Raw genomic sequence first — 25331 nt, forward strand, 5'->3', positions numbered from 1 at the left:
TATTATTTCAGCTTTATCCTCTCAGGTGGCCCCTTTTGTTATGTCACTGCGGTTCCTACTCTTACAGTCTATGAAAGAGTAATGAGAGGTCTTTTCCTTAAGGGAACACACTTGTGCAAGAACTATCTGAGTGTAATTTCATTTAGAGTCCCTCTGGACCTTAAGAGACAAGGAGAAGAATATTGTTCATTTGGTGACCTGGATCTATTTATCTAGACTAGATATTTCTTTTAGAAGAACTGAAAGAGTGTGTATGTATGTATGTATGTAATTAGATATCTTTTATTGAATCCAAAAGGTTTTAATTATATTTTGCAAATATAAAGGTATTTTAAAGATTTTGAAGTGTCAAAAGGTCATTCGGTTTCACCGCCAAAGGCCAATACAGCCATTTCATTTGTGATTAAAATATCTTAAAATGTTAAAAAAGTATATATATTTTATTCTGGCATGATTTTATAACATCAAATATCAACATATTGCAAAATGGTATTAAAATTATGTGTAGAAGTCGTTGCTTTTATATGAGAAAGAATGTCCGGAAAAATGAATTTCATTGATGTCATTCGGAGTAACCAATATAAAGGGACCATTTTGGATCAAGTTATTCAGGTCAATATCATGTGACAGGATGTGACATCATTCAGACACCTGCAAAGGACCACATGGTCATGAAGCAAAGTAACTAACTCTCTTTTAACTATTTGAAAAATTCATGTTTTCACTTGCTAATACACATGTCAGGTTATTCGGTACAACCGCTATAAAACATGGAAAATGTTGGAATATTTTAAAAACTTGTACTTAATATAAAACTAGCTAGCTGATATCAGCCTGTTTGCATTGTTTGAAAATATCGTCATTCGGTATAACCAAAAGTGTCATTCGGTAAACCTGAAATTTTGGTTAAACCGAATTACTTTTTGGTGACAAATTTTGTTCATTGTGTAAAAAACGACAAAAGCAGTTTTAATTGATTATAAAAACCACATAATCTCATTGTTAACACTTAAAACATCAAAATTAATTAGATCGCTATTATGTTTTTTTAAAAACCTTACATAGATTCACCTCAGCTTTACTTATGTTTGGTTTGCCATATAGGCTACAGTGATAATACTTTCTGTATATATCAAAGTATAAAGTACGCTCAACATGTTTTAAGTATGCCTTTTGAATTTATTCCAGGACCAACAACACATCCTACTTGGCTAAATCACATTGTGAACCGTGGTACTGCCATTGCACTTTTTCTAAGGATCTAGATGACTTTAAATCCTTCTGGGCAAACGTCAGGACAAGCAAAGCTACCAAAAGATCCATTAGGCCTTACAGGTCATTTGTCTAGAGTGATTTTGAAAAAACAAATACATACGGTGCCAAACACTAATCAAATTACCTTGAATGTTGGTCTGTTGCCAAGCTGAATGGGTGAGGCGAAATAAGTCTAGCCAACCTTAATTTGGATTCGCAGAAATATCGATATGTTGTTTCTGGCAGATGAACACATCCAAAACTTGATAAAGCAGCTCCTTATCAGCCTCATATGGATTTACTCACATCTAATATCCACATAGGAACTATAAAATATAAGATGACATAATTCAGAGACGTGTTTTCGGGTGTGTTCCAATCAGATTTAGGGTTCCGAGTTCCACAGTGAACATTTGGAATTGATGTTCTATGGATGTTCTACATTTGATGCATTTATTTTAAGTGTGGTCTATAGAATGTTGCAGATCCAAATAGAGTTGTTTGTTTAGCACCACACCGCAATGTACGGCATACATTACTGTTACAGATAGGAACAGAAGATTTGATTGTAGAGAAATACGTCATGAAAGATTATAAGGAGGAAGAGAAGGATCAGCCTTCCTGTTAGTGTCTTAGTGTAAATCCCCCGGTTTATTTAGCCTTCTCAACTTCCCCTACCAGCTGAACTTGACTGTTTCTATAGCATTAAGAGCCGGTTGCTGAGAGCTGGGCTGCATTGGTTTTGTGTACCATGCATGCAAAGGGTTGAAATGATTGGAATTTCCATGAACACACATATGACTGTTTCTCTGTGTGCGTTACAATTTATCTTGCATTTATCCAAGAGACTAAATCACACATTGTCCACCTGCAATACAGAACTGCTCTCACATTTAGAAGAAGTGCTTAGGTTGGTGCAGTTTAAACTTCTTGCAGTGCAAATAAAAATCTTGCAGTTGGTGTTCAGGACTTCAAAGTATGTATATCAAATAAATAGCGAATTACCATCTACACTAAAAAATCTTTTGTTGACTAAACTCAATATATTTAGTTATCTATTTACATGTTTTACTTATTTGGATAAGTTTATCTTACTTATTTGTATAAGTTTATCTGACAAATTATGAAATAATATAAACTGATTAAACTTAATAATGAAAACTTCAATTTAGTTATCTAAACTTAAATTTGATAGTCATGAAAACTTCACTTTAGTTCCCTGAACTTAAATTTTCTAGTCGTGAAAACTTTAACTGCAAAGCTGCTTTAATCAGTATTGATTGCATCATTTGTAAATTACATTTGATTATGGCAAGTTAAAATCATAGCAACATACATAAATACACAATTACATTTAGCTATTGCAAAAACAAACACCTAAAACAACCACATAGAAAGGAACTTACACCTGCCTCAAGGCTACTGTTCCACTTTTTTTGTAACACTTTTAATCTCGCTCTCGTCTCATTACAAGCTCTGTGTATAATCTGATGTCCTGGCAAACATTTAAAGTCTGAGTCTATGAGACCTGCAGTTAGACAGGTAATCCTATCTGTATCTAGTATCAAAAATGCAGTCAAAACATTATTGTGAAATATCATTACAATTTAAAATAGCTGTTTTCTAATAGAATATATTTTAAAATGCAATTTAAACCCATGACGGCAAAGCTGAATGCTTTCAGTCTTCAGTGTCACATGATCAAGTATTTTGATCAAATAAATACATCCTTGATAAGCATAAATTCAGAGGTTTTTCCTGGAAAACAAGAAAAGCACGTAGAGGAACATGACACTGACTTCTTCTCAATTCACTTAACAGCCTTACGTAAATGTTCAGTGGCATCTAATGCCTTTGCTGCTGGTTTATGTAACGTTGCTTCTGGTCACACAGAATGCTCTTCAACCAAACACGCTGTTCCACATTAATATTGTGCAAGTTTGCCTTTGGCATTAGTTGCAACATGCAGGTAGGGATTCATTTTATGTGTGCGTGTTCATGAAGAGAATGGTTCAGATGAACTGCCTGTGCAAAAAAACTAATTTGATTCACTCCCACGAGGGGAAATTCAGCGACAAAACAGGAGCGCAAGTGCACATTTACACAACTTCATTCTTAAAAATAAAGGTTCAAAAAGAGGGGTTTTGCAGTGATGGAATGACTATTTTTGGTTGCGTCTGCTGCACCCATGGTACGGCAGCAAAGTTCCTTGATTATTAAGCCGGACTGAGAGTATAGTTCCTAGCCATATTGGCCTAGAAAATTGCAACTTTTCATTTTCCGTCATTCTTAGTACACAATGTAACTACAGAAGAGACGAGTTTTAAATAAGAAAAATATCAAAACTCTTTGGTCATTTTTGAGTGAGATGCTAACGGTCTAATCAGATTCAATGAACTATGCTAAGCTATGCTAAAAGTGGTACCGCCAGACCCGGAGATCGGTTGAATGGATTCGAAAACGGTAAAACTCAACTGTTTAACTCTAGGGGAGTGGGAAAATGAGCCTACTTTCAAAAAAGTGGAGTGTTCCATTAAGGCTCTGCCCTCTTCTGGAAAGGCCCGGGAGCAGCAGCTCATTTGCATTTAAAGGGATACACACAAAATGGCTTGTTTTTGCTCACACCCAAATAGGGGCAAATTTGACAAGCTATAATAAATGATCTGTGGGGTATTTTGAGCTGAAACTTCACAGACACATTCTGGGGACACCAGAGACTTATATTATATTCATAATACGTGTCCTTTAAAGGAACCATTTTTTCCCCCTTTTTAATAATCTAAAGAACCTTTTGTGCATTGAAAAGCTTTCATGGATGTTAAAGGTTCTTCATGGAACCATCATAAAGTATGTTCAATTTTAAGAGTGTAAACTGAAAGAAAACAATAGCATTTTGATCATGCATTACTCAGATGCTAGAGATCAAATACCTTTAAAAAAATAAAGTTGCAGTGGTCATCACAAGCTAAATACCACATACTACCATGGTATTTACTAGTCTAAAGTAGGCCAATTGCCTACTAAAATTGTAATTTGATAACACTCAGTGATTACCACATGCATAAACCATGGTATTTACAAATGTCTATGGTTCTCCGAGCTATTTTAAAGAAGGGGCATGTCCAAAAAACGTCATTTGCCACAGAAACAAGAAAATTAAAGCTGTTTTGCAGCTCACTCAGCGCATTCAGTTAAAATTACAGCTACACTTAATTACCGTACAGTTGAATGACATTCATTTGTTCAATTCAATGTCACTTTTGAATACAGCACATGATTATTCAAACAGGTATGGCAACTCTCGCCAGCATACGTCCCGCCCTCCATTGTTGCGTCAAACAAAGCGATATCATTCCCGCCGATGATTGGTCGAACGCATCAACCGCCTCACTCCAAACACGCTCCTATTGGCTGACAGACCCGTCAATCACGTCAGCCGAAAAAAAAAAAAGTACTACTCCGTCTCCGGCTTTCGATAGTCACAGAAAGAGGGGAAAAGGCAGAGAAAGAGAGAGGGATTCGACACAAGACGGAACGATGTGACAAAACGGTCTCTTGTGGATGATTTAGGGTGTATTTGAGCCGTTATGGTGGCACGACCGCGTTTTGTTTCGGTCTGGGATTGATTTTTAGTGTGAATGGGGATTTTGCCGCAGGCCTCGGACATCTGATTCATTTTCATCATCTGATTCATTTACTGTTTTTGTTTGTGTATTCGCGAGATGAAGAGGGTGAATAGTTTCCAGAGGTGAGCCAGCTAACTAACTAACTAATGTGCTGTTACTATTACAACGCGATGTGATCTGTCTGATATTTGTTTGTTTGTCATTAATTGTGTCTGTTTGTTCAGAAGAGATCAGATCCTGCATCTGTATCGATTCTGTGCTGAGATCAGATATGATGCTTTTATTCATTTATTCAGATCATGCATTGATAGTATGTGCTCATATTGACTCTACACCATTCAGTCCAGAGATCAGACTTTATTTATTTACTCTATTCTTAATGCAGAGGTCAGATCATGCATCTGTATCCCTTCTTTGCTGTACTGAGATCAGACATGATGCTTTTATTCATTTATTCAGATCATGCATTGATAGTATGTGCTTACATTGACACCATTCACTCCAGAGATCAGACTCTATTCTTAATGCAGAGGTCAGATCATGCTGTGGTCTGATCATGCTTTATTTCAGTGTATCTCAAGCCAGTTATTTACTTTATGTTTAGAGACCAGATCATGCATTGCAGATCAATTGTTTTTCACTCTATAGTGTCTAATCAGAGAGATTAGACTATAATACTTGATGCAAAGATCAGATCAAGTTTATTGACTATGCTTTGATCAGAGATCAGATTTTGCATGGATATGTCTATTTATTGCCTCTATCTATACTGACTCCTAGACTCATTCTTGAGTTCTGGTGGTGGGTTAATCTCAGTTCATGGTCTGATATCTCCTCTCCAAACATCAGCAGTGTCAGGAGGATTCAGATGCATGGGTGTATGTAGGGATGGAGAGGGAGACTGAGGGGAATGCAGTATGGATACGGATGTGTGTGTGTGTTTTTAATGAGCACGCACCACTGCATCAGACGCCACCATGTTTGACATCATTGCTGCGTCCGTTGAGGAGTTTACCATACAAACACACACACACCTGACAAACATAAAACATCTGTACAAGTCACACTGTGTACCCATCGACTATAGAGAAAGATCTGGCAGAAATGGCTCTGATTGAGTCACAGGGTGGTGTCTGTGCATTATTTCTTTATTTTTTAGACTGATACTAAAGTGTTTTTAGCATTTAATTATTTAAGTTTACTTTGATTTGAATTATTATGTACAATTGTTGCAATATGAAACATTTGAAAGCATTTATGTTTGTCATTTATCTAAAGAAATTATTTTTTTGGACACATAGTTTAACATTCTTGGTCACTACATAATAATTCCCGTCCTTCCTCCATTTGTGTCTATCTAGAAAAATGTTATAATGGTGCTATTTTAGTATCATTATCATAGTGTTTCTTGAATTATTATACATACACTGCCCTCCAAAAGTTTGGAAACGCCCTAGAAAAGTGGGGTTTTGGACAATATTGGCATTAATCCTTTTTAATTTGTGATAATTTTGCACTGATAAGGGACAACACAATCTACGAAAACATATTTTATTACATAAAAAGTTTATACACAGAATTTTTTTTTCTTTTTTTTTTTCGATTAATCAAAATATCCACCATTAGCAGCTTTCTGACCTAAACTGGGTTCTGATTGGTTCATTGTACTCTAAACTTAATTTGCAATCAATTGTTGAAGATATTAAGGTGTGCTGACCCAAAGATCTTTTACAAACCTGGGCCAAATTTAAACCAGTAACCAGCATCACAGCTGGCAAAGGGGCATGTCTGACTTTGACGCGTATATATTGCCATTATTATGTAATCAAAATGAAAATTATTATTGCTGGTCTTCAATGATAATGTCAAGTTACTGTAATGTATTTGCACCAAAAAATAAGGATTTATGCTGATATCGTGCAATACCACACTATGCCAGGGGCGTTTCCAAACTTTTGGAGGGCGGTGTATTTTCCATATTCATTTAAAATTTAGTAATTTTGTTGTGTTTTTGATTTTTATTTTTTTAATATCTATTTTTTTTTATTATTATTTATTTTTTTTTTTTAGTTTTATTTTTAGTAATTTTAGTACTTTTGCCTTAACTATTGCCTTGGCAACTAACTGAAATATTTACAGTTAACATTTATTATTTTAATTAATGTAAATGTTTTTTAAAGGATTAGTTCACTTTAAAATGAAATTAACCCCATGATTTACACACCCTCAAGTCATCCTTGGTGTATATGTGTATCTTCTTTTAAGACGTACACAATCTGAGTTATATTAATAAATATCCTGATGTATCCGATCTTTATAATGGCAGTGAACGGGACCAACGAGTTTGAAGATCAAGAAAATCCATCCATCCATCATAAACGTACGCCACACGTCTCCGAGGGGTTAATAAAGGCCTTCTGAAGTGAAGCGATGCGCTTGTGTTAGAAAAATATCCCCATTTAACAAGTTATATAGTAAAATAACTAGCTTCCGCCAAACACTTTTTTTTCATAAATTGAATATGGAAGGCAGTCTGAGTAACAGAAGCTAGATATTTTACTTCATAACTTGTTAAATATGTATATTTTTGTACACAAACGCATCGCTTTGCTTCAGAAGGCCGTGTGGAGTATGTTTATGATGGATGGATGCATTTTCTTGAGCTTCAAACTAGTTGGTCCTGTTCACTGCCATTATAAAGCTCTAATGTGTCAGGATATTTATTAATATAACTCAGATTGTGTTCATCAGAAAGAAGAAAGTCGTATACACCTAGAATGGCTTGAGGGTGAGTAAAGCTTGGGCTAATTTTCATTTTAAAGTGAACTAATCCTTTAAATACTTCACGATAATAACACTGGTCCAAATGAACATCAGAAGTAATCATTGTGTTTTCCGCTCCATTGTTAAGCATGAATGCACCGTGTGTTGTGTTTCAGGTTTATGAACACCCGGGCGGCTGCAAACTGCCGTTACCAGCCCACATGCTACGAACACGCGGCCAACTGCTACACCCACGCGGTAATGAATATCATTCTTTGACTAACTGAACTAAATCGATCCACCTAAGCACTCGTTTGGAGTCATGAAGATGTGATGTGACACTCCCAAATGTTGTCATGTTAACTCTTTCCACACAATTGACGGAATATTCCATCATTTATGACACGCTTTCCTGCCACTGACCGAATTTTTGAGATGGGGTAGTCTCATTATTGGGAGATCAGTGGATCTACCACTGGAGAAAGCATAACTGCTAACTTGGGTTATGTGTGCTTTGATAACCAAAACTGAATCATAAAAAAAAGCATTTTTTAGTTTTTTTTTTTTTTCAGAGTAAACTCCAACAAGAATGTTGTAGATAGGCTGTCGATTCATTCATTGATAAACTATTGCCTCACAAAAGTGGTTTATTCAGCGTAGTGAAGCCTCTCCTCCATTGACATCCATTAAAAACAGTCTCTGGTTTCCTTCCCTGAATACCGCAGCATTAGCAGGCGTTACGCTTTTTTTGCTTGCCTTCAAGTGGGATCTTTGTGAAGACGATCATGTATCCTGCCCCAACCACTAACTCTAACCTTCACTATAACTATAAGCTCTATCTCAAAGGGATAGTTCACCCAAAAATGATTTACTCACCCTCAAGCCATATTACTATCTTCTTTCAGACCAACACAATTGGAGATGTATTTAAAAACATCATGGCTCTTCCAAGCTTTTTATAAATGGTAGTGAAGCGACTTGTGCCACAAGAGTAACCCGTTTGATTTGCTCTCTCTCCTCTGCGCTTCTGCATTTGTCATGCATCAGGTCAGAGGTTACTCTTACGCCGCAAAAAACTGTTGGAAGCTTGTTATTATAGTGATTTAAAAGTTTTAAATATGAATATTTTGCAAAAAAATGCATCGCTTCGCTTCAGAAGGCTTTTATTAATGTGCCCCCCATTATACATAAGGGGCGCTATTACGCATCTTCTGAAAGAGACTCCTGATCAAAACACAGGTGAAGAAGATGCAGAAACAAGCGATATAAGCATTACTCATGCACATGTAAAATAACACGCTCATCAAACATTCAACAGGATGCAAATCAAAACTGGAAGAGGTTTATGACTGTGACTATGACTGTTATGAATCTGTGATTATTTAAAAAATGTGATTTTCACAGCTTTTTGTTCAAAATGTTCTTTTTTTTTAATGAAAATGTTTAATTAAAAAAATCAATGCGTGATGCTAGAATATTAATTAAAAGCAGAGGCTCCGTTCTTTCTTTTGATATATTGCATGCTCATATATTCTTACAAGTTTTGTGAAAATGATCAATGATGCTGATGCTGGCTGGAAACTTTTTTTTTTAATAAACGCTGGCAGGGAAAGAGTTAAATGTGTATTTTGTCCCCAAATTATCACCTGTCTTTAATTCTCTGTCTACCTCTGTAGTTCCTGATTGTGCCGGCGTTTGTGGGAATGGCCCTGTTACACCGGCTGTCAGATGACCGCTGGGAGCGGATCACAGCCTGGGTCTACGGCATGGGTCTGATCGCACTGTTCCTTGTCTCCACTGTCTTTCACATCATTTCCTGGAAAAAGAGCCACATGAGGTATGTTTGCCGTCATACGATTCACATCAAGGTGACTCTCGCCACAGACTCTCTGCAGAGTTTTGGGAGTGATGACCGCATTTAAATGCAAGATCGAATGCCTTAAATGTATTAATGGTGTACAAGCAGGACCTAAAACTAACTTTTTGCCACACCTGCCAATGGCTAAATTTACATAAATATTTTTTACCAGCCATTAAACTGTTTTTGCAAACACAGCCAGTAATAACACACATTTTACATACCAGTGAAAATTCTCAATTCCAATATCGATACCACAGCTAAAGCTACTAGCCAAACTAATATAAATTTAAAACATTATTAAAGACAAGTAAACAGTCAGTAAAACAAATAAAAAAAAGAACAAATAATCAAATTACAAGCAAAAGCACAAATAAGTGCAATATAACAAAGATACAAATGAAATAAATGGTTCAGGTTTTTTCAGGTAGATCTGACAGTAGTTTTTAGATGCAGAAATTTAATTAAGCAAACGTAAAATAACACTGCATAGTCTTCATTGTATAAATTAAACATCCTTATTATTCATTCCTTATTAAAGTTACAAAAGTTATTGAGTCAAGAGCAGTGAGTGACTTTCTTTGTCCTTTGTTGTTTGATTAGTGTTAAAAATATTCAACAGCAGAAATATTAGGCTGCTGTCACTTTAAGAGCAAATGCACATATCTAATAAACTGATACCTTACATGTGCATTTACTTTTTTTGGCTGTTTACATTCACTTAAGACCTAACCGACTATGTTTACTAGGATACTCGCTATTTTTTGACGTAATTTTGTTAGTTTGGCCGCTCAAGTGCAAGAAGATGTGAAAGAGAGGTTAGTATAGTATTTGTGCGCTGTCTGAGAAGCGGCTTTCTGGGTCTGAGTTACCGGCCATCTGGTGATTGACACAGTTTTATATACTTGCCAATGCCGAGTTTTACTCTCATTTGGCATATGGCGAGTGTTAATTTTAGGCCCAGTATACAACTTCTGAAAACTGCATTAAACGGTTGTGCAACTCCGTTCTCAGGACCTTGAAAACCATTTAACTTTTAAAGTTTGTATTCTTCTATACTTTAAACTTTATGCATGTTCATTCAAAACCACCAAAACGAGAGCAGTTCTCTAGATGCTCCATTGATCAACTTTTAATATGCATCAAAATATGAAATTTTAGTGCACATGGTGAAAGTCGGCCATCTTTGAAGTCCCTTTTAGTCAGGGGTGTCTAAACTCAGTCCTAAGTACGCAAATTGGGATGCACCTTATGCACCATTCTATGACGTTTTTAAGTATAAATAGTGGGGAGTAGTGCGTTCACACAATTCACGCACTACAAGGATGAGTGCATGGTGCACAAGTGCATAGTGTATAGTGCATCATTTGGGACGCAACTTCCAGAGGGCCACTGTCCTACACCGTTTAGCTCCAGCTTACCACAACACATCTGCCTGGAAGTTTCCTGTATGCCTAAAAACCTTGATTATCTGGTTCAGGTGTGTTTAATTGGGGTTGGAGCTAAACTCTGCAGGACAGTGGCCCTCCAGGAGCAGGATTGGACACCCCTGCTTCAAGATATTCGCTCGGCGGCCATCTTTGAAGTCCCTTTAAAACATTCACTCTGCGGCCATCTTTGAAGTCCCTTTAAAACATTCACTTGGCGGCCATCTTTGAAGTCCCTTTAAAACATTCACTTGGCGGCCATTTTTTTTTTTTTTTTTTTTGCAATATTTCCATGGGTTGTAACTTGTGGCAAGACATGGCTCAACTGCTCATTCACCGAACGCCTGTGTACGTGTACGAGTCAAAAGAAGTATACTTTGCAAGGCCGTGTGTTCGACTGTGCTCATATGCTCGCGTATGCGTAAAAAAATGAAGTATACTTTGGGCTTCAGGCAGCTATTCCAGTCATGCAAGTGCAGCAACTATTTCTTTGAATGGGGAAACATCAAATTCTCCAAAGCTTATGATTAAATTTCATATTTGAAATCACCAGTGAAATCTGACAACAGCTGTCTAATGAATTTTGTTTCTAAATGCTCAAATCGTGACAAACAGCATTTTTCAGGCTGAATCAGCCAATGCGCATGTGCAGTCATCTCAAGACACTTTACTAAAGCAGCTTTACCAACTGCTGATTGGCTCTTTTATTTAGAAGGCTTATTCTGCCATATTGTGTGTTGCACTTTCTTCCATTCATAGTAATATGAGTGCACCGTAAATTTATATAGTTTGTATATGTATACTTATATAGTTCCCGTGTGTTTTATCTTTCAGGTCCATGGAGCACTGCTTCCACATGTGTGATAGAGTCGTCATATACTTCTTTATCGCTGCCTCTTATACACCATGGTACGGTTTCTTTATACATATTTATTGATATTATATTTAAATCACTGAGCTACATTAAAAAATGACCGGGTTTATATATAATTTACCATGTTTTTTATTTATTTGATAAAAAATACAGTAAAATCAGTAATATTGTGAAATATTAAGTGTTTTCTATGTGAATATATAGCAAAATGTAATTTATTCCTGTGATCAAAGCTGAATTTTCAGCATCATTACTCCAGTCTTCAGTGTCACATGATCCTTCAGAAATCATTCTGATATGATGATTTGATGCTCAAGAAACATTTCTGATTATTATCGGTGTTGAAAACAGTTCATATGTTTGTGAAAAATAAAATAGTGATGCATTTTTCTTAAGGATTCTTTGATGAACAGAAAGTTCAAAAGAACAGCGTTTATTTGACATTATAAATGTCTTTGCTGTGACTTTTGATCCACAAACGATGCATTTCCTCATTTCTGACACAGTATTTTCCAGTCTAGCATCTTGTACTTGTGGAAGTGAAGTCATAGTGCAAAAATGCATTTACATGCATAATTTATTTATTTTTGTCTCATTTCGATTGTGTTCTGTATCGTCAGAAATCTGGTAGCACAACATTTTTGAGACAGCAGTCTGTCATGAGAGTCGTGTGACTGAAGCGGAAGCAGCATTTGTTCACTTTCCTCTTCAAGTGTGAATAATTCAGACACAAGCACAGAAGTGAAGTGAGCTTTGACTCCTGTTACAGAGCATCTTTAATTAACGACGGTCACTCAGTGAAAGAACACAAAAGTAAAAATGGCCATTGTGTGTTTATATTTTACAACAGCGTTGAACATGGCTTATTAAATTATATTTTAGAGTTGGAACTTGTTTCCATTTTATAGTTTTAAAATCACTGATAATACTTTTAACAAACTAAAGATGTTACCATGATTTAAGCATGCTTATAACTTCGGAACGGTTTGTCCAAAAGTCATTTTCCCATATCGTCATTTTGAATTTTGTAGTAGAATGCTGTACTTTACGAATGTAAACATATCATGACGAAATTCGTTATGGATCATCGGCCTGAAGTAGTCTGAGAAGTTTCGGACCAGCGCCACCTAGTGGTGAAAAATGATTTAAATGCTTATAACTTTAAATGTGGTTGATTAATTGAACAGGAGTGGTCTCCTTGGATTCCTGAATCCTTGCCGAGTCCAACGATACCAAACATGCTAGGTTTCGCCTTATGTTTAGTACAATGTTGTGATTTAGTGTTTAAACATCATTCACAAATATCTTGGAAACCGATTGAGACAAAACTGTGGGTCGTTGACTCTATACTAATGGCCAAATGTCAGAATTTTGATTGTGGCAGAAAAATGCAGTCAAAGTGAGGTGTGGGTAATTTTTGATGTGTTCATATGTATAAGTGTCTATAACTCCTTAATGAAATGAGATATTTTCACTAAATTTGACACGCTTATGTATGGGGGCACTCTGAGGACACACAAAAAAAGGCGGTGGGGCTGTGCCATAATTGGACAAAACATACAATTTTCTACAGAATTGTTGGTGTGATTGACTTCAAAATTGACATACAGTATGTCGACACAGTGTGTGTGTGTGTGTGTGTGTGTGTGTGTGACGGTTACACACATTCCTCTGTGATGAGCGCAGCACTAATGAGGCTGTGTGTGTGTGTGTGTGTGTGTGTGTGTGTGTTCCTGCAGGCTCAATCTCCGGGAGCTCGGGCCACTCGCTGCTCACATGCGCTGGTTTGTTTGGTTGATGGCGGCCGCCGGAACCATCTATGTGTTTAACTACCACGAAAAGTATGTTTGACTTCAACTTAATGTCTTATACTGTATCCTGCATACTCTGAAATCATATCAAGATTAATAATTGACATGCACAAAGTGTTAAATTATATTTTGTTGAATGTAGAACTCGGTTGTGATTGTTTTTTACCAAGTTAACCACAATTACAGCATTTTGAAGTGTGCATTTTAAATGCAGATTCTTCAAGGAAATTACAGTATTTTAAAAAAATTATTTATCTGTGCATTCCAATTGGATGGCAATTTTATATGCATTTTTAAATGCTCAAATCTTAAATTTAGGCCTAAATGCTTTTTTTTCCTTCTTTTTTTTAAAATGCAGGTTTATTGCAAATAAATAATTTCTTAAGGTGTATGTGTATAATGATATGCGTATGTGATCAAATATATAATTAAACATGCACAAACTAGACAATTAAAGCAATTAACAGTAGAACGATGTTTAATGTTATTATCCTTTTTTTTTGTTTGTTTGTTTGTTCATGTTCTTATTTGTTCTTATTATGTGTGTCTGATGATATTTTGCTCGTTTGTGCAGGTATAAGTTAGTGGAGTTGGCGTTTTACTTGACCATGGGCTTCTTTCCTGCTCTGGTGGTGACATCAATGGTGAGTGTGTGAGCTCATTTCCTGTTGAGCTCATCAAGATAATGGCTGCATCCAAAATCACATACTCTCTTGAGTAGGCACATATTTTGAATAAGTACTTTGCTAGCATTAAAGCATGTTCTATGTATAATGAATGTAATCCAGACGTACTACATTCACCATGTTTTTATTATCATGTGACCGTATGTATATATATTGCAATGCATCAGCCTTCAGAAGTAATTCTGTATTTAAGGAAGTGTTAAACATTTAGTCACCATGATGTTTTATTTTTGATATCATGATGTCTGTGAAATTTTCCCTGCCTTCCTGGTGTCTTGAATATTTATTTTCCCCTGAAGAAAATAAGATCACCTTCACCTTTCTTGAGTTAATTTTTTGTAGTGTAATAAGTACATTAATGTAATGTAAGGAGATGTTTTTCATGTCATGTAATCCCAGTAAGTTTTACTGTATCACTTACTGTAATATTATTTTTTAAATAAAAATATTTTTTTATAATTTAATCAGCATAAATGAATAGAAGTACAATCAATAGTACTGTGATATTAATATATACTTTAATATTTAGAATATTTTTTTTTTTACATATTTTATTTTACATTACATAATATGAACATGACGTGCTTAATTGTCATGAAAACAATGTAACAAAAAAGCCATAAAACACACTTAATCTTCTTAATAACTTACAGAACAATCCAGCCATAGTTTGACAGGTTTTGTGAGATTCACTCTTTCACATAAAGTCTAAATAAAGCACCTGTGTACAGTGTACATTATACAGTACAATAAAGACCTGAGTACAGCGGTTCTGTGTTGTAAACATTGCATGCTTACATTTATGCATTTACCAGATGATTTTATCCACAGCAACTTACAACAGAGTAACAAAGAGACAACAATATTCGATTAGGAAACAATCTCTGTGTTTGTGAATGCAAATTGGCATGTGTCCTGTGTCACAGACTCTGACGCCACCTTGTGGCTTGGGATGCAATTGAGAGGCACTAAAGTCTCCCTGCATGCAAAGCCCAAGAAGTTGGAAATGAACAACAGTCAGCAGAAGTAAAAAGTTAAATGTAGGCTATAAATGAACTACACCACAGTTGCATTACTAATCACCATGACTAATATTTAACAACTCTTTTAGTCTTTATTTAAAAACATTTTCCCTGAAAGTCTGAGTTGTAATGTTTGCAAGAGTGTGATTATAAACACAACAAGGCTGTGAAAGCAGACTAGTGAGTAGATGAGTTTACCTGTTTAATGTCCTCAACAACCTCGGTAGTCACATTTACTGCGTCCCAATTCAGAAGCTGCATCCTTCGAAGGACAAGATTGTTATTGTCGCCTAGTGAACACGACTAAAAGCTGCCGTTGACAAGCGCCAGTAACATTTGTACTTTCTGAAAACAAAACAGAGCTCACCATGTTCACCATAGTCCATTTCTGTTCATTATAAAGATATAATCTATATAAAATCACATCTTCGTAAGATATGTCAACATTTGAACCAATTTAAAGTTATTTTTTTTATTTGCATCATTAGATATTCAAGTTGAAACGCACAATGAATCTTTTATGATACGCTAGTTTGCGAAGGATTCAGGCCCGGGAAACAAAGGACACATTTGGCCTGTCCCAAATGGAACCCTAAAGGCAGGAACACACCAAGCCGACGCCGACGAACTAGTGGCGACGAAAGCAAACTGCAGGGTTGGCTCACGTCGGCAGCGTCTGTGTCCAAAGTTGCCCTGACACACCAAACCAATGCTAAATAGCCGAGAGCCAAGCAGCACGTCCGTTCTGCGCCTGCGTGAGATGAAATGCCTTTCCGTACCAGCAGGTGGCAGTAGCTGAAAAGCCAATCAGAATGATCAGATGGCCAGACAGACCAGCGAACTCCGGCGCCGATTCAACATTTCGAATCGGCAGAAAAAAAGCCAACGAGGACCAACTTCAGCCGACGGTGCGGAACACACAGAGAAAACTTAGTTGGCCGAAGAAGAAAAACTGCCCGACGGCCGACCGTCGGCTTGGTGTGTTCCTGCCTTAAAGGCCTTGGTCTTGGATTAGGTGGTTTTGACTGCAACACTACCCTACGGTGTTGTAAGTCCACAAGACCGCAAATGCACATGAAGGGCCCTATCATACACCCGGCACAATGCGACGCAAGTGTTTTTTGCTAGTTTCAGCCCGACGCGGTTATCATTTTCATGTCCAGCGCCCACGTTGTTTAAATAGCAAATGCACTCGCGCCCATATGTTCAGGTGCATTGTTAGCGTGTTGCTATTTTGAGGCAACTGAAAACAAAAACCTGGTCTAAAGTCAATGGCGCAATTTTTTTTTTTTTTTTGTTATTTAAAGTAATTGTTATTAGTAATATGCGCCTATAGGCAGGTGCGAAACGTGTTGAGGGTGTCTATATTCCACCATGTAAATTGCGAATCTGCCATGGTTCAAGCACACTTGGCTTTTAAAGGGAATGGGATGACACTCTGATTGGTTTATTGCAGGTTACACCCAAAACACCCATGACTCATTAAGAGAATAAGGAGAACCCTTTTGGACCATGCACCTGGCACGGCGACCATTTTTTTTTTCCATCGTTAAACTAGCAAAAGTGGATTTGCACCTGCACCATGCGCTTAAGACCATGTGTCAAAATATGATCTTTGAACCATCTGTGGTGTAATAAAGTGGGCTATGACTAGGATTTCTGGTTGGTGCACAATAAAAATGGGTAAAAACAAAACTTTACTGAATGATTTTCATGACTGACTGTGATTTGTTCTTGTTTTGAGCAGAGTAACACAGACGGGCTGTACGAGCTGGCGTTCGGAGGCTTCGTCTACTGCCTGGGCGTCGTCTTCTTCAAATCTGACGGCGTGATTCCGTTCGCTCACGCCATCTGGCATGTGTTCGTGGCGCTGGCAGCCGCCATCCACTACTACGCCATCTGGAAGTACCTGTACCGCAGCCCCGCTCTGGAGGACATCAGGGATGTTTGAGTGTCTCCAGCCCGAGCTCTTCCTCATCACTTCCTCTGTTGACGTCTCTCTCTCTCTGCTTTATCACCAAAACACCATGATCGTCTCGTCCGGATGCTCCAAACACCATAGTTTACCAGTACGACCATGCAATGTTTACGGTTTTCTAACCAACTTGGATCAGCGAAGTGTGCGTGTGTGTGTCGCAGTATTGCCACAGCTGCAACAACATGGCAATGCCATGTTCGTCAGTATTATGTAAATATATTCCACTGAAAGCAGATGAATTGTGATGCTGTCTGATATGTAATGATTTTTCTGTGCATTCTGACACACGCGCACACACTCTGTAGTTGTTTCATATCATCAGTAGTGAATTAGTTTGCTTTATTCTTGCAACTTTCTGTATCAGATCTATTTTTGCATCTCAACTTACTTCAGACGTACAGCTAGTTGTTTTCTACAAAGTGCTGGTGGTTTTTTACGCTCTTGCCGTGTTTCTGCTCTTTCAGCAGGATTTGAAAGTGCTGCACGGAGCTTTTTTTCTATGCGGCACTTTTCTAACAGGAAGAACCACTTGTGTTTGATATTCCGTCACATCTGAAATATTGTCGTTGAGAGGCTGATGGTGGGATGATGGCGGATAGAAACGTTGCCGAGCACAACCAGGTCTACTATGCTGTAGGATGTCTATTTCACAGCCTGAACTTCCTTAAAGACACGTTTTCGATTCCTGCTGGTTATGACTTGATGATAGAATGACATCCAGTATCTGTTGATGAATCTGACAAAAACGGGTCATATTTCACCCCAAAATCAAAAAAACGATCACAAGAAACGTTGTTTTTAAAACTCGAGCCTACTATTTTTTAGGACCAATGCGTTTTTTTGCATTGTGACATTGTCAAGATATTTTCCTTCTCATTATATGTACAGTCAAACCAAAACTTATTCTGACACCTTGAACATTTAATTCATTATTAAAGTTTATTATCTGTAGTTTAAAAAAATGGTAGTATGACAAGTGTTTGGTTCAAAATTTTTATTAATTTTACTGGTAGTCAACTGTATGAAGAATTTGAGTATAATATGTCAGTTTACTTTATTTTGCTATCCTCACTTACATAAATGAAATATAGTGTCCTGCACCCACTAGTAAAAATATGAAAAATATGAAAAATGTCTTAATTTTTGGTTTGACTATATATATATATATATATATTATAAATACACCGATATATCGGCCAATAATCGGTATCAGCCGATAAAAGCAAATTTTCGCACTTTCGGTTGTCGGCCGATAGTTTAAAAACAGCCAATAACCAGGGCCGATATCTCCTGTCAATCAAAAGAGGGCAGAAAATGCACTGAATTTGTGCTTTGTGTAAAGAAAATGCTAAGAAACCAGTTTGATGTTCAATATTAATAGTAATTATATGAATTAATAACATTCAGAAAGTTAAGAAATATTAATTTAATCTTCAGAATTTAGTTAGTGTGTTTTAATATTAATTTGAGTAATGTGTTCTACTCAAATTGATACCAGTGACTCTGAAACAAGCTGATGAAATGGAGAGAATAAAGTTTTTATTTGCATTTCTTTCAAAATATAGTAATTAAAAATATAATTATTAATTCTAATGAAATTATCATTAATTTAAAAGAAGGTATAAAAGGCAGAACGCTCAAAATATCGGTATCGGCAGATATCACACTGAATAATCGGCTCTTTTATATATATGATTAATTGTCATGAAACTGAACAATTGTAAAATACATATATTTTGTGAAATATGACAAGTTTTGTGAGATTCACCTGTTAACCGTATATGAGATTGAGATATCGACAGATGGTCATCATCCCATCATGCACATTAAACTACCTATATTCAGAGACTAGAGTGAGTTTCAGAGGATCATGGGAAATCGTGTCCTTTAGTAGGCATCATCATCATCATTCCAAGGACCCTCGTTGGTTTCTGAGGCGTTTCTGCAGAAGACGCTGTGACACTGTGAATGCGTTCGGCTGCGCTCTTTAACAGTCGCTGTTCAGTTGACTTTGCAGTTCTGTTGAAGCACTGATCTGTTGGGATTCAGGAATCGCTGCGATCCACTGGGTGGAAACTCAGATGTTTTTAAAAAGTGCTAAACCCGGAGGTCTGGATCGCAGCTATCTCTCATATTTAAGTGTTTTGCTCAGTCTTTGTTTTATAATATTATCACTGTGGTCGATAAACACTTGCTTATTCTTCAGGTGCGTTCACGTCATGTTGGAATATCCATAGTTAAGCCTACCATTTTCAAATCCGTAATTACATTTTTTATTATTATTATTATTATTATTTATAAAAGTAGCATAGAGGTGAATTAATGTTCTTGTTTTAGTATTTTGACTTTTGTAATTCTGACATGACGAGAGCACAGCATTGCATTGTTTTGATTTCGGGTGTTTGGTGAAATGTGTTCGGACTGCATGAACAGAGTCATTTTGACCAGCTCTTGTACTCTGGGACAGACTTTTGTAAAATCTTTCTACATCCTGTTTTGGCACATGATTCTGCACTGGCCTTTTCAAATCTAACTATGAAACATCTTCTAATGCTTCTGATGTTCTCATCATACATCATTCTGGTGTTTTGGTGCTGGTGTTACTATAAAGATTAAACATGTCCAATACTGAAAAACTTTCTAAAGTGTTAATAAATGAAAGCAGTAACAACAACTCTAGTGCATGTGTTTGTTTCATCTGGAATATTGTGGCTTAAGTCCAAGTTTCGCACATGGCAAGATGAAGACTGTTCAAGATTACCAAAGTCAATACACCAAACCTTCCTCCAAAACGTGTTTTTGTATTAGCCTCTGATTCACTATGGTAAGCCTATTATAAGTGTTTATATTTTAGACCTGTCGGATTTTTTTTTTTTTTTAATAAGAACTTAACAGTACAAAAAAACAGGCCCCAATGGCAAAGCTCCAAAGATAAATGGGAGAGAAAAAAAGGACATTCACAAAACGCCAAATACAGACTCATAATATGTAACAATAGAATTACCTTTTACATTTTTCACAAGTTTAAAAGACTTCATTAAAAGAATGAGTTTGTTACAGAAAACCTTATATAAAGGAGGAGATTTGGTGACGTTTACAATGATGATGGCATTTACAAAATTGTCAATATTTTTGTCTTCATGTTCATAACAAATAATAGCTTTCAGGTTTAAAGTTATCATTGATCTAACTTTGGCAGTCTTTCCAAAATGTCTGTACACTGACAATCAAAAAACAAATGGCATAGAGACTACTCAGTACAATTACAGAAAGTGCATTCTTCAACATCAATAAACTTAGAGAGTAAAAGATATTAGTTGGATATATTTTATGTAATATCTTAAGATGAATTTCTCTTACTTTATTTGTAATACAAAATTTGTAAGGTAACAGCCATGCCTTTCTCCAATTAACATCTCTAAGAAGGGGATTCCAGTAAAATTTTCCTCTTGCGTAACTTTTTTTTTTCTTTTCACGAAAGACTTGTCTAATATGTTTGTTAGTGCATTTTTTTTTATCAAATACATTTTTGCCATTTATAAAAAAATTACAGTCTTTATTATCTACAATATAATAAGACGGCTAGTCATCAAATTAATAAGTCCAGAAGGGATAGCTTTAACTACTGTAATAAATTCTTTATATTTTATAGGAAAATTGAACTTAAACATAAAATAATAAATGTTTTGTGTTGAATCAAACAGATCACTCAAGTAATTTAAACCATGATCCAAATATATACTCTTGCCTTTAATTGTAATCAATTCGTTATTTCAAATTTTCATTTTGTGAGGAGAAAAATTATGTATGAAACACAGTTTCCATGCTAAAGTGCTTGCTCATGAAATTTTATGGGTAATTGGGCGAAAAATTAAAGGATAAAAGAAAATTAAGACCACCCACTTTCTTAAGAATATTATGAGACCTGTCGGGATGGTTTTCGCGGGAAACTGAGTACGCACGCCACTTGCCCCTGCTCCTCTCTTCAGTTCACAAACAGAGAAAAGTTGCTCCGGCTACTTGATGGCGTGGGAACGGCATAGGTCAGTTGTCACAAACGAGCGAGAAAGGTTGACATGGAGCAGCTAAATCACAAACCATTTTAAACAAACGAACAGAGGAGAGTCTTCTGGCAAAAGAGAACGTGACAGAACCTGTAATAAAGCGAGAATCAGCACGAGGTCATTTCAAAGATTGCTGAGGGATTTCAAATGTTGTAAAAGCGACGCGGAGATGGTGTTTTTATAACTTTACAAGGTGAGTTAGGTATTTTATTGAACAGATAAATTTAAGGGCTAAAGGCTAAAGCTACAGTAATGTCTTCAGCTAGTCAGCTTGATATCATTTCCATCTAAACTGGTTATCTCTTAAAGGGATAGTTCACCCAAAAATGAAAATTATCCCATGATTTACTCACCCTAAAGCCATCTTAGGTGTATATGACTATCTTCTCTCAGACGAACACAATCGGAGATATATTAATAAATATCCTGGCTCCTCGAAGCTTTATAATGGTTTGAGGGGGTTGGGGACATTTTGAAGCAAAAAAAGAAATAAAAATGCATTCATCCATCATAAAAGTAATCCGTAAGGCTCCAGAGGGTTAATTTTTTTTTTTTTTTTTTTTTTTTTGGGCTTCAAATTCTCGCTCCCCTTCACTACAATTATATAGCTTGGACGAGCAAGGATGTTTTTAAATATATTCAATTCAATTCAATTCGCATTTATTTGTATAGCGCTTTTCACAATGAAATAAGAAGATTACGAGCTCAGATCTTCTGATTTAGGGAGAAAATGTTGTTCTTATAAGGTGAAAACAGAAGGATCACATTTGCGCAGGATTTATTCAAGTTTTTAGGATTTTTTTTTACTCAAAGGGCGGAAGTTTAAGGTAAGAATATAGAGTTAAATCTTCAATAAGACTTGCATGATATATAAAAAAATAATGTAAATTAATTAACTTAAATTCAAGTCTGATTTTTAATGACATTTTACCAGTATTCAAATAAACAGAAAAAGAGATTTATATGGGAGGATTGATATATTACATGCATATGCTTATGCTGCTGATCTTCTACAAAGCAGCTTTACAGAGAATGCATGTCAACGTTACAATTTAGAGAATGCCTTTAGCTAATAATGTAATAATTTAGGCAGTTGATTTACAATCATTGTTAGCAATTTAATTGAAGGTAGAAGCAATGAGCTCCTGGAAAAATGAATTACATATTAACAATAATTAGGATATATAGAAATTTGGGAATGTGCATGTTGATCCAGATGTTCTCCAGCGTCTTCTGAAGTCCTCACAGGAGTTGGCGCCATAAACCAACTGCGCAAATATATCTCCAATTGTGTTTGTCTGAAAGAAGATCGTCATATTCACCTATGGCTTGAGGTGAGTAAATCATGGGATAATTTTCATTTTCGGGTGAACTAACCATGTAAGCTTAGAAGTGAATGTTTTATGAGCACTGGGATAACCATATTCATCCGAACAGTCACGCAAAGCCAAAGCACGACTAAAACAACGTCTTCCTCAAATGCATGCAGTTTTGTTTTTAACCGCTAGATGGCAAAAAGTTACATGCTGTACTTTTAAGGAAAGGTCTTGTTTAACAACTAACAATAAACAATACTTCTACATAATTAATTTTGATGTTATTCATTAAACATTTTTCAATTAATTTTTAAAATCAAAATGTTACCGTTAACATTAAAGAATCGCCAACTAACGTGAGCAAACAATGTTCAACTGTATTTTATTTACACACATATAGATGAATACTGAAAAAAATATTGTTACTTTATGTTATCTAATACATTAATGTTGACATTATTGTGAAGTTTTAGGAAAGAAATTAGGAAAGAGACCAAATTTAATTTCCTCCTTACTGATCACAAGTACCATCTTGAGACAAAGACATTAATCAAAGAAATCTAAAGGCAAAAATGCACAAACCTTTTCCAAATAAAATGTAAAATTTGTCATTGTAGTGAAACATTGTTGTCTTAACTAAAATGTACGTGTAATATAATGTGTGTATTAGAATTTGACTTTAAAATTTAATGGGGGAAATGTACTTTCTTAAAAGTTTGTGAATGATTCAGTGCATGTTATTATATATAGATTTTTATTTTTATTTTTTTTAATTAAAATGTTAAATAGCTTGCTTCCCACCACTCAACCTGGATTTTTTTTTTCTTGATGAATATGTAGGCTATACTTTCACTTGGAAACACATCACATTACAGAAATAGAACAGGTTATGTAGAGCACTTTATGCTAAGTTGGCATTAATGTTTTCATGCAGATAAAACCCTTTTGTATTTTATGAAAGCATGAAAAATAATAGCTTCAGGGCCTCCCATTCAGAGTCATGAACAAAGACAGAAAAGCACAGATCTTGAGAGAAAACTGAAGACTTTATTGGACACTAAATGTACAGAGAGATAAAGGATCAAAAGGTGGCAGCAGAGAGCAAAGGTTCAGGTTTCTGCTTCCATTGCATGACAAACAAGATCAAACATCTCCAGCTTCGATGTCTCTCTCATAAGACTGTCTGCAGGTGTTGCCTTCAATACGGCGGTTCCGTGGGCCCACCTTCCCGTCGACCCCTGCGGGTCTTTCAAGACGAACCAGCGCTTTACTAGCGTCTGAGTTCTGTGTTTGAGAATGTGTAAAGTAAGCGGTGGGATTTTTGGGGCTGATTGGAGCAGCGTGGGGAGCCCTTTCCGTGCAGGTCCGATCCGGTCCAAGTAATTTAAGCTTTAAAATGAGTGTGGAATTGTCTGTGGTAATTCAAGGCACTGAACTAAACAGATTCAATATGGTTCTAGCTTCCTTTCAGGACTGAGGTAGTGAATTTTACCAAAAGGGAGACGCCACCCTGTTTCCCACAATCTCACTGCTGTGTCCGTCCCTGTCCTCATGAGATTACGGATGCTATTAGAAATGCATCTAAAGGTAGATTAGCAATAGATTGCATGAGTGGATAATCTTAGCAAAGTCTAGATTGAGTTGGCCAAACGTTTATATGCTAATGCTGCCTTTACATGCTATCGGAAATGTCCTCCACTCTTAAAAATAAAGGTTTCTCTTTTGGTATTGATGGTTTCATGAAGAACCTTTAACATCCATGGAACCTTAGCGATTTCAAAAATCATTAGGATATTAAGTAAAATATTCAGTATTAAGATGAAGATATTTTGTAAATTTCCTATGGTAAATATATATTAAAAAATATATTTTTATGAGTGGATATGCATTGCTAAGGATTCCATTTGGACAACTTTAAAGGTGATTTTCTCAATATTTTAATATTTTGGCACCCTCAGATTCCAGATTTTTTTTTAAATAGTTTTATCTCTGCCAAATATTGTCCTATCAAACCATACATCAATGGAAAGCTTATTTATTCAACTCTTTAAAAAAATTGACCCTTATGACTGGTTTTGTGGTCCAGGGTCACGTTGTGATTGTGACTGTGACCGATTGTGTTGCTGATTTGAAATGTTGTTTAATTGTGAGTTCGCTAAGCAGTTTTTGAGATTTCAGGATTCCCCCTTTTTAAATAGATAGGAATTGGTCTTGGAATGACCAAAATAGCTGCCTGGAGGCATTGCAAATATGGCCGCCGAGTGAACAGACTTTCCTTGAAAGGGATTTTGCTTTAGTGCCCATGAAATTTCTGTAATCTGATGATAGTCATCCGCCATGTTTAAAATGTATGGCCCGCCCTAGTTTCACGCGATTTGAGAGTTTGTTGATCATTTCTGACTAGGACAGTTGTATATGGTAAGTCTGATAGCACATAAAGGCAGAATAAATAGGATTTTCAAGATGATCCAGGACTGTTTAACCTCAAAACTTTCCCCATCTAACAAGGAGAGGAACACATTAGTGAAATGCTGAAAACTTGGCTGGGCCTCCCTCTTGCCCTCAGGGAGGTATTTTCATGGGGCATTATTCACGAGAAACGGTTTGGCTTAATCCTGGATTTATTTAAGTTTTGTACATTTGGAAACAGTC

The 25331-nt window shown here is 36.1% G+C and overlaps 1 protein-coding gene across 1 annotated transcript; it reads left to right on the forward strand.

The window, feature by feature from the left end:
- Positions 1-4707: 4707 nt before the first annotated feature.
- On the forward strand, positions 4708-19967 carry mmd (monocyte to macrophage differentiation-associated). Its single transcript, XM_067381226.1, has 7 exons — positions 4708-5002; positions 7820-7901; positions 9320-9480; positions 11763-11837; positions 13542-13643; positions 14188-14257; positions 17069-19967. The coding sequence occupies exons 1-7, from the start codon at positions 4977-4979 to the stop codon at positions 17270-17272; spliced, it is 720 nt and encodes a 239-aa protein (XP_067237327.1). The 5' UTR covers positions 4708-4976; the 3' UTR covers positions 17273-19967.
- Positions 19968-25331: the final 5364 nt, after the last annotated feature.

The sequence above is a fragment of the Chanodichthys erythropterus genome, chromosome 3 (genome assembly GCF_024489055.1).
Source record: "Chanodichthys erythropterus isolate Z2021 chromosome 3, ASM2448905v1, whole genome shotgun sequence".
Lineage (NCBI taxonomy): Eukaryota > Metazoa > Chordata > Actinopteri > Cypriniformes > Xenocyprididae > Chanodichthys > Chanodichthys erythropterus.

Excerpts from the sequence above, each read along its gene's own strand:
- mmd (XM_067381226.1), top strand. The coding sequence starts at position 4,977 with ATGAAGAGGGTGAATAGTTTCCAGAG. Across the intron at positions 5,003-7,819 it reads AGGGTGAATAGTTTCCAGAG|GTTTATGAACACCCGGGCGG; the intron begins GTGAGCCAGCTA and ends GTTGTGTTTCAG. Across the intron at positions 9,481-11,762 it reads TGGAAAAAGAGCCACATGAG|GTCCATGGAGCACTGCTTCC; the intron begins GTATGTTTGCCG and ends TTTATCTTTCAG.